At 37.7% G+C, this 11,246-nt stretch overlaps 1 protein-coding gene across 4 annotated transcripts in view; it reads left to right on the top strand.

The window, feature by feature from the left end:
- LOC106875464 (protein FAM227B) overlaps positions 1 to 11,246 on the top strand; it is a 152,669-nt gene that overhangs the window by 131,793 nt on the left and 9,630 nt on the right. For all 4 annotated transcript variants that reach the window (XM_014923616.2, XM_014923615.2, XM_052966292.1 and 1 more), the window contains 2 exons: positions 5,410 to 5,570; positions 9,362 to 9,444. In XM_014923616.2, the coding sequence (XP_014779102.1) occupies positions 5,410 to 5,570; positions 9,362 to 9,398 (198 nt within the window). In that variant the 3' untranslated portion in view covers positions 9,399 to 9,444. The remainder of the gene's footprint in view (positions 1 to 5,409; positions 5,571 to 9,361; positions 9,445 to 11,246) is intronic.

Below are 11,246 nucleotides of genomic sequence, written 5' to 3'. Positions count from 1 at the left end.
TTACAGCCCATGTTTCACTGCCATGTAGCATGGTTGTTCGTACGCATGCGTCATACAGTCTGCCTTTTACTCTGAGTGAGAGTCCCTTTGTCACCAGCAGGGGTAAGAGCTCTCTAAACTTTGCCCAGGCTATTCTTATTCTAGCAGCTACACTTTCAGCGCACCCACCCCCACTACTAACTTGGTCGCCCAGATAGCGGAAGCTATCGACTACCTCTAGTTTTTCACCCTGGAATGAGATAGAAGTTGTTTCCTGTTTGTTTACAGTCTTTATTGCACCTGAACATCTGCCACAAACAAAAACTAACTTGCTAGTTAACCTGCCTTTGATGTTGCTGCACCTCTTATGTGTCCATATACAGAAATAATGGAATAAAAGATAAAACTCGGTGAAAATGAAACTGGATGTAACTGATTGTCAGGATAGTTAATGAAACTGACAGCAGAAAGAAGCAAAAGAAAGCAAGCTGCACAGAAATAATGATCTAGAAAAATCTAAGGACAGTCAACTAATGAGAATATTTTCTTGGCAAAGTTCAGGGAAAATGTATTTGAAAAAGAATATAGAACCAATAAATAAACAAAAATAAAATAAAATAAGTAACAACATTAGATTCAGTAGTCTAGACACAAAAATATTAGTGCATGGAAATCCTCAAAACAAAACAATACCAAAGCAATGGAGATAAACATTAACAATGATATTCTTTATCACCTTGAATCTCTCTCTCTCTCTTTCTCTCTCTTCCTCTCTCTCTTTCTCTCTCTTCCTCTCTCTCTATCTTCAGTGATCACCAGTACAATTTCTACAGAGCCACATCCACTGGAGACCCACTCTTTTATGTCACTCAGCAGTGGACTCTCACTTTAGAGATGTTTTGCAAAAGCAGTTGTTGCTCTAGACATTAACAAAAGCTTTGATTGTGCCTGACATGCAAATCACTCATTCAAACTTTATACCTATGGACTCTACCTATCTCTCATCTTTTGTATTTGTAACTACCTATTTGATTATACCAAAGACAATTACTCAGCACCAGAACAAAAAGCAGCACTGGTTGCCCTTGAACTAAAAAGTACAACATTGATATAGCCACACTCAGTAAAACTCATCTTGTAGGATCATCACAGTTAGAAGAAAGCAAAGGTGGATATGCATTTTTCTGGTCTGGAAGAAATGAGAACAAGCCATGCCACTCTGGTGTTTGTTTCACCATCAAGACAGAAATAGGCAGGGCCTTTCCTTCTCTACCCAAAGGTATTTCTGATCGCATCATGACACTAATGATGTTACTTGATTGTAACACTTATGCTATGCTTGTCAGTTGCTATGCTCCAACCAATGTCCAACTCTGAGCAGGAAAAGGATGAATTTTACAACCAACTCCACGATGTCATCTTCAGTTGTCAACATAGGAATATACTTATTGTTATGGGCAATTTTAATGCTTATATTGGTACTGACTATCTGACATGGAAGGGTGCAATTAGTCATCATGGTGTAGGTCAAATGAACTTCAGCAGTCTGTGTGTGTTCTGTCTGCAGGGAATTCAGACTAGACATCATGATTACTTCTTTCAACAGTGAAATTGTTGCAAAACAACTTGGATGCATCTTAGATCTAAAGATTGGCATCTCATAGATTATATTATCATTAAGAAGCAAGAACTAAAAGACTTTAACATTACATGTTCCTTTCATAACATCTGCTATCTCTCTGAACTTTCTCTTCTTTATAGTAAGGTTACGCTCCATCTGAAACACACAAGTCTACAAAAGTCATCAGTGCCTAAGCACATAAATGTTCTGCCTTTGAAAACCCCTGAAAAGCAGGCTGATTTCTCTAACTAGTTGGACACTGAATTCAACACTGTTGATATCAGTGATGACATTGAATTATCTTGGAAGGCTCTACATGATGCAACACATTCTGCATCCTGAGAGGTTATTGGACTTCCTGTTCATAAATATCAAGATTGGTTCAATAATAACAGCACACATGTCCAGCAGTTGATAGATAAAATGCACAGTTCTCATAAAACATGGATTAATGATAAAAGCTCATTCAGCAGAAAGAATGCTTATAAGAAATGCAAAGGCCAGGTCCAGTGTGCTCTTAAACAGATGAAGGAGGCTTGGTGGTCATCCAATGCTTCTGAACTCCAAGAAGCTGCAGACAGAAAGGATTCTAAAGCCTTCTATGATGGTCTCAAGAAAGTATATAGTCCTTAATAGCACGGTGTTTACTCCTATTTTTTCATCTAATGGAGAGATACTCTTAACTGACAAATCTGACATCCTGAAATGATGGAAAGACCACTTCAAAGCTGTGTTGGACTTCACTTCAGTCACTAATGATGACATCATAATGTCTATTCCAGAGCATGCTGAAATACAGACTTGTCTTTGGAGCCAGCCTTCCAGGAATTGATAGACTGTTTAACTGATCTCTACTTTTCAAACACATGGCAGGGATACTGTCCCACCTGAAATCTACTAGCATGGTGGACAGAAGCTTTTCAAGCAATTGCACAACCTCTTCATAAATATTTGGAGGGTAAGCCATGTACCACAGGACTTTAAGGATGCCTCACAGAACTCCAGCAGCCTTATTCCCTCTTCATTTCGGGAACCAATTCTATAACACCTATGTACTCCTGGAAGGCACCTGGCTGCTGCCCAACATGTCAATTGAAATCACCGGCCACAAAGATAAGATCTTTCTTTTTTGTCTCTGAAGTAGCCTGCAGAAGGGTATCATAAAAACAGTCCTTCTGTTCATTCAGTAGCCCTGTCTGGGGGGCATAGGCAGAGATAATTGCTGCTGTTTTATTTTGCAAGAGTAGCTTGAGTCTAAGCACTCTATCACACGCTCTGACTACTTCTATGACCTTATCAACCCATTTCTCTGTGAGAAGTATACCCACATCTCCTATCCTATCACTTATCTTCCCAGAAGATTTTATATCTATGTCTTGCCTATGAGGAACCTGGTTAAATCTCTCCACCTTACTTCTTGAAAGCAACACACATCAAAATGTCTCTGTTCAAGCATCTCAGCAATTTCACCGGACCTAACTTTCAATGTACCTACATTGACAGTGCCAACTCTGAGAAACTGGAAAGGGACATGGGGGGAAACATGGGAAATGGGGATGTGTGGAAACATGGGAAATGGGGATGTGTGGAACCTTGAGCAAGTGTCTTCCACTATAGCCTTGGGCTAACCAAAGCCTTGTGAGTGGATTTGGTAGATAGAAACTGAAAGAAGCCTGTTATATATATAGACGTGTGTGTTTTTGTGTCTGTGTTTGTCCCCTCATCACTGCTTGACAATCAGTGTTGGTGTGTTTACATCCCCATAACTTAGTGGTTCAGCAAAAGAGACTGATAGAATAAGTACTAAGCTTAAAAAATGAGTCCTAGGGTCAATTTATGCAATTAAAATCTTTCAAGGTGGTGCTCCAGCATGGTCACAGTCAAATAATTGAAACAAGTAAAAGAATAAAAGAATGTATATATATTTTTAAGTGGTCATGGGCCAACAGGTTTGGGGGATCAGACAATATGCCATAAAGCTAAACCCTTTATGGACGGGAAACCTAAGGTAATCCCATAAACTGGCCTTCCCCCCGGCCTATTTAAGAGTACCCTTGATGCGTCGGACGATATGATATGCTTGAGTCAAGTGAAACCAAAATCGTAGTTGTGGCCAGTGGCACATAAAATCATCATCCAAATGTGGTCGATGCCAGTGTCCCCTGACGGCTTCTGTGCCGGTGGCATGTAAAAAGCACTATCCGAACGTGATTGATGCCAGGCCCACCTGGCTGGCTTCTGTGCTGGTGGCACATAAAAAGCACCCACTACACTCTCGGAATGGTTGGCATTAGGAAGGGCATCCAGCTGTAGAAACATTTCCAGACCAGATTGGAGCCTGGTGCAGCCGCTAGCTCTCCAGACCTCAATCAAACCATCCAACCCATGCCAGAATGGAAAACAGACGTTAAATGATGATGATGAGCATATGTGTGTGTGTGTGTGTGTGTGTGTGTGTATGCACATTGACAGCTGATAACTCACTTAATCCTCACTTTGTTTTAGATTTCATACATTAGAAACAATGAAGGAAGCAAGACTAAGCATTGAGCATAGGAAATTTATCTTAAACTGCTACTGGAAATTTAGGTATGTTGTTGAAGTGCAAAAACTGTTGAGGAGAGCCACCTCCCTGACTTGCCATCACTCAAATTACGATTAAATTCCTAGCAGATGGAACTTTTCAGAATGTCTAGAAAAAAAAATGTTCAGGAAGACCACAGGCATCAATGAGCCCCACAAAGCAAGAAAGGATACCAGAGTCTTACTGTCCAGTCAGAGTTCAAGAAAATCTGTACAGCAAGCGAGTCATGAGATAATAGTTTCAAAATCAGGTGTCCTTCTTATTTTGAAGCACTGTCATTGGAAATGTTTCATTCCAAGAATAGCTCATGCTCTCAATGAAGATGCTCTAGATGGAAGAGTGAAATTTTGCAAGTAGTACTAAACAAGATATGTCGAAGATGTACACTTTCTAACAAAGAATTTTTTGGAGTGATGAGGCTACATTTAAATTAAATGGCTTTATTAACCACTGCAGTTGCACCTACTGGGGTCCTGAGAATCTGCATATTATGGAGGAACATCATATTGATTTCTCAGGAGTTACAGTTTGGTACAGTTTATTATCAAAAGGATTAATTGAACCATTCTATTTTGATGGTACTGTGACTGATCTCAGTTACTCGGAATTGCTGTGGCAATCTGTCAAGATGATTTTGAAGATAAGGAATTTGAGCAAGATGGGATACCCCTACACCACCATTGTAACATAAGGGCCTATCTTGATGAGATTTTTCCCAACAAGTGGATTAGACAATGAGGTTCAGTAGGATACCCTCTGTATTCACTGGACCTCATACCACTAGACTTTTTTATGAGAATACTTAAAAGATAAAGTTTACAGTAAAAAACAGGCAACAGTTGAATAGAAGGCAGGCATTGAATGAAAATGTACACAAATACCAAATAAAATGTTTCTTGATGTTTGCAATTCCATTGCTTCATGCTATCAACAGTGCCTGGACTAGAACTGTCATCTGTCTGCAAATTGTATTACATTTTGAAAATGAAATGTTTTTTAATAAATATTATCTTTATAATAATTCAGTGTGCATATACATTTTTCTGGATGCAACTTCTGTATATAATTCTCTGTATCTGCTATTACTTGAGAGAGAGAGTGAGTGAGTGAGTGAGAGAGAGAGAGAGAGAGAGAGAGAGAGAGAGAGAGAGAGAGATGAATATAAAATTATTACTGTCAATACTAATAGGTAAAGACTTAGGTTATCTTCTGTTATAATTTGTAGCCAGAAGTAGCAGTTGACAACCTGCACCTGGAGAAGGTGAAGTTTGATTTATACAGCCAATGTCCATTGGTCAACTACTGTATGTACAACAGGAAGATGTCAGCAATTTATATGATACCATCCAATCAAATTATTCAACGCCTTCAAAGAACTGAGAAGACATATCCTTTTTTTTAAAATTTTGGTAGATTATCTATAAGTAAAGAAAAATTATAGTTGATATCACATAATATTTGGTACCATTTTCTAGCACCTGACCATAAAGCAATAATGTTCTCCTTATAGTGTATATTATACTACAGCTGAAAATACCCTTCTAAAGTATGCATATTGCCCTATACACATCACATATCTTGACATTCCAGTATGCTACATGTTACTATACTACACCAAATAACATTACAGTATACTGATATTATCATGTTTAATGATTCCTACTTGTATCACATAACACCAAATTACACTACTCTTCTGTGTTTATATAGTGTTTTGCATTGTACTATTGAAGTTCAAACTCACATCCGTATGGGACAGTAATTCATAACTTAAATCTTACAGTCAGTAGTCTTTTTTCTTTGTGTATATATACGTACCATGTGTGTATTTGTAGAAAGACAGGTAGACAAATAGGCAGGTAGGTATAATACATAGATAATTCCAGATACTATTATTATAGCCATAGACAACTTGACTTCCTCCTAGGCCACCATTTTGAATTTCAAGACAGGAAGAGGTCATACTTTTATTGATAGGATACAGTATTATGGAGGTATTTCAAAGTGACCATCTCCTCATGATGCTGTTTATACTTTCAGTAACCTCCCAGTCCTTTTTGTTCAGGAAATCTAAAGGATAAGCAATTGGTCCACAGGAAGATAGAAACACATTACTTCTTTGTTACTACCTAACAATGCAATGTGTTACTACCTGACACATTACTTCTTTGTGGATGATCTGAAAATATATGCCAAGAATATGGATGGTATAAAGGAACATGGCCTAGTTTTGATATTCTTAAAAAGTATAGGAATGGAGTTGGCTAGGATAAATATTCTTATATGGTTGTTAAGTGAGGAAGATATACAAGTCCATCTACAAATATTACTATCAATGGCCTGACTATTTCTCTGATATCTGAAAACATTTCATTTGATGGAAAGAACCACATAATTAGGGAATACAACACCAGAATAAAGAAAATATGGTCCTTGGAACTTTCCACATGCAATGAATTGATTAGCCCTCAATATGTTTGCTGTACCAATGCTACTATTAATATTCAGGCTACTTGAGTGGATGCTGGATGAGATCTGGGCTATTGATGTTGTTAATCCATACCAGGATTTTCCAGATCAACAGATGTAGACTACCTATTCTTGAAATGTAAACAAGGTGGCAGAGGTTTAACATCAACACCAACTATTATTTAATGTGATATTACATCCCTTCAACAGCATCTACTAACTACCAAATATTGAAGTCCTGCCAATAATCAAGTCTGTATACATGATAACATCATAAAAGTGAAAAGGAGCTTCAGAGAAGTTGCACAGCACTGCTTCAACAACTTATCAAAAGAGAGGCTGCATGCATGGCTATATTTCCTGTAGGATTCAATGTGACAGCAACATTGGCAACTAAAGTAGTCTATCCTGGGACTAACAACCCAGATATTGGTTCTCATTTTGAAGGATATGGTTTTGCAATTCAGAAGTAGGACACAGCCTCAAAATACTTGATGTACAAAAGGGATAAGGTTGCAGGTAAATCATTTACTTGTGACGTCTGATGCAGGTTCTGTGGAATCAACAATTGAAGATGCTACTCATATCATAAATAGCTATCTGAAAATATTCTCCTAATATTACCTAACTATGAGACATGATGTAGTGGCTAGAGCATTATCTAATGAAATATGGAGGAAAGATAATCCTGAGGAGACAACTATACAAAAGTACAGTGATTGGTGGGGGGGGGGGGGATAACCGCACATAATTTGAAAAAATATTGATAGAATGTCCCTGTCAAGACTTCAATAAACTGCAAGCACAACAGACCAGCCACAATGGTCTTTATTTGAGAAAAGAAGCCACACAGAACTGCCTCAGCATCAATCTTGAGAAAGTGGATTTCACAAAGCCAGAAAGATAATACTTAGTCAAGAGATTACAGCTACAAGTTATCAAAGACACTGTCAAAATATGTAAAGCATTCATGTAGTTCAGTGTGTAATAAGACTCATGTATGCAATGCCATTCATGCCAACACCCATGTGTACATGAATATATATACATATGTGTGTATATAGATATGTGCATGTGTGCATCAGCAGTGGCAGCAGCAAAATATTATGTCCACTTTTTCATGTTTGCATGGATCAGATGGAATTTGTTGAGGCAGATTTTCTATGACCAGATGTCCTTTCTGTTGCATACCCTCACCTGTTTCCAAACAAGAAAATATTTTCACATTGTTAAACATATTTTTCACTGAAGACTGGAAACAAACAATCATGTTTGTTTGACAATGATGCTCATTTACAAACGTCAGATTATGTCTAGACAAGGATGCACAAACACATACAAACATCCTTACTCATGCCCATGCAACAGACTTCTTTCAGTGTCCATAAATAAAATCCAACTCACAAGGCTTGAGTTGACCTGAGGCTATAGTAGGAGACTCTTGCCCAAGGAGTTGTGTTGTGGGACTGAACCCAAAATCATGTGGTTGGGAAGCAAGCTTCTTAACCACACACCCATGCACAAATACACACACACACACACACACACACACACACACACACACACACACACACACACACACACACACACACACACACACACACACACACACACTTGAACATGTGCATTGACTCCTGAAACTGTAACTTGTAAACTGTGCTCATTTTTATATTTGACAATGAATTAAGAATGAAGAGACTTATTTTGCAGCTGCTTGACAGACTGAAAGAATTGGCATATTATATGAAGGTTCTAACAAGGTTTGAATTCATGGTCTTTTTGTTTAATCTTGCTCTTACTTATGTTTTATAAAATAAACTGCACAGTGGCTCTGATATTACAAATCTGATGAATATAAAATTACTAGCAGTGAGTGTTAAAAAGAAGAACACTTTCTGTCAATCTCTTGAATTTGATGAGATTCAAATTGCATTCCATACAGTGAATAAAGGAAATTACTGTGTTCACTTTATATTTTAATTCTTCAAGAAGAACTGTGGCTGATTAATTTCTGTGGACGTTTGTAATAAGGAAAATGATTTGAGTATCTTGATTCTTCAGCCTTTGTGCTTCTATGTTGGAGACCAATTTAATCTTGGTTTGGATTAATCTTCCCATCCACTGATTCTTTTGGCTGATTATTGACTGTCTGAATCTTTGAAAATCTACATTGATTATTGAATTTTTTGAGTGTCTGGATCACATAAAGGGTATTTTGAAAGTATTGGTTTTAACCAGCAGATCTATTCAGCATCTTGAGCAATACTGGAATGATCAGGAAATTTCTAACAGTCTAGATCTGTCAAGAATGAACTGCAGATGTGAATCATTTATTTAATTTTATTTTGTTGGACTTTAGGGTAAAATCCTAAATTTATTAAAAGAACATTTTGTGCTCTAATCAATTACAGTGTTGCATACTAATTGATAACTAATTGTAAAGAATTATGTAGGTTCATTATAATTATTGATCTCATATCTATCTTTCTATGATGGTATAGCTTCAACATATATAGTAGCCTTTTATGCATCTTTTAATCACAAATATCTACAAAGTTGAATATATTTAAAAGTCTGTAGCTTATTTATTAGATGTCTGCCAGATTGCTAATGTATTAACAATCATGGTATAAATGCTACAAAATCTGTTTCTTATCCTTTCAGGCTTATTTCACACCTTTCTACCGTTCCTTTCCTTAATGTCTTACTCCAGAGAAAACATTTTTGAACAATTTAAAACAATAAAGTTCTTTTATTCCCAGAGAAACTATGATGATGTTAATAACAATAGGTAATGCAACTTTTATTGTAATGCTGTTAGCATTAACTTCACTTTCAGCAATAACTATATGATTTAGGTAATAAATTCCCAACCAGTACCTTGGTGATACTCATTATAAGCAGGGTTTAGTATAGTGTGGAGCTGTGTGCTAGAAGTGAAGTGACAGTAAGAGGAGATTCTATTCCTTTTAGTGAATGTGTGCCTACTGGACGAAAAAACTATTCACCCACTGATACTTTTTCCATGTTGGATTATATCAGATAGGGGCCCAGAGGGGATGCTGAAAAGGTGATTTTTTAGGGGACTTAAGGATTTGCAAGTTGAAAATATTTGGGAGACATGTGAAAAAAGGAATAATGATAAAAAATATGTTGCAGTACACAAGGCAAATCCACAGTATAGTGAGAGGTTGAGAGTGCAGAACCATACCAACAATATAGAGACAGTGGGAGTTCCTGGGTCAGATTACAAACCATTGCACTGAAGACCCTCAATTTGTACAAAAGGAGAATAGACAAATGGAGACTACTGAATAATCAATTAGGTGGGGGTTTTTTTGAGTTGAGTTGAGTCTGAAGGGTGAAGTGAAATTAGAAATGCTGAAAACTATGTCGCAATAGGTACCTGAAGGAAATTGAGGCCAAGCTCTTTGGTGTCAAAATGAAAGGATTAAACAGATTAGGAGAGGTTGTTGAAGAAAGAGCATCAGTTGGAAAATTCAGGTATGCAAACTTGAAAGCAAGCCTTTTGTAACTGTATGAGGATATGAAAAGTAAGTGCAGAGACTCAGGTGGGTCAAATATTTCTCAAAAAAGAAGTATCAAAGGAAACAAAGAAAAGACTGCAACAAACAAGCATACAAATTTACAAAAGAGGATTTTTTAAAGAGAGAATATCCAAAAAATCATTAGAAGTTTGATAAGAAGCTGCAAATGCATCTGAAATTCACATATTCAGATGAGAAGTAAAGATAGTCATTCATGGTGGCACCAGACTTGAGAGGGCTAATAGTACAACATAAATTTGATGTGAGAGAATTATAACAATAGGAAGTTAATGCTGTGATATGGAATGTACAAACTGGCAACACAGTGGGTCAGAATATACTCTTTTACAAGCTTTCCATGTATTGGTTTTGGATAAATAAGATTTTGTGGCAGATTCTCAAGGTGTTGTGGTATAAACTAGTTGTAACAGCTAGTTGATGTGTTGGGGAAGGGATGTATATCTCAAAGTATGTATGAAATGCCTTAAACAGAAGTAATTATAGTGCTATCAAATTGCTGAACCAGGTCATGAAAGTTATGGAAATAGTTATAGTCTAGTTAATTAGAAACAGAATTAAAGTAGGTGAGATATAGTTTGGTTTTATGCTTGAAAGAAGTACTGCAAACAATGTGTGGTGTGATGGAGGAAGAAGACAACAAGAAGCAAAAGGACAGAATGAAGCGTTGGACCTTACCTTGCCAACCGCAGCGGGGTACACGATCGCTCCTGATCAGAACACGTCTTTCTCGTAACGTCGCTGTTTCTCACTGGCCCCACGTGCTAGCCTTGGACCGCGTGTCGCCGACTTCCGATCTGACCCTTCCGGTCTGGCTTCACCTCTGTTTGCCTCACCCCTCTCCACCACAACACATAGCTCATCACAGCCCATAACACCACACGCCCCCCCTGATCTATAGATCATTCAACCGGCTCTCCCACTCACTCCTCGCTCCCGAACTACCTTAATTGGTTTCATAATCAGCCAACCAGGGAGGAGGGTACCGCTCCCTCTGTGGTCGCTGTGCAACCCCGGGACTGGCCTG

This window comes from Octopus bimaculoides, chromosome 3 (genome assembly GCF_001194135.2).
Source record: "Octopus bimaculoides isolate UCB-OBI-ISO-001 chromosome 3, ASM119413v2, whole genome shotgun sequence".
In the NCBI taxonomy this organism is placed as follows: Eukaryota; Metazoa; Mollusca; class Cephalopoda; order Octopoda; family Octopodidae; genus Octopus; species Octopus bimaculoides.
Note: the sequence above shows the minus strand (reverse complement) of the source record. Positions and strands in the feature narration are given on the sequence as shown.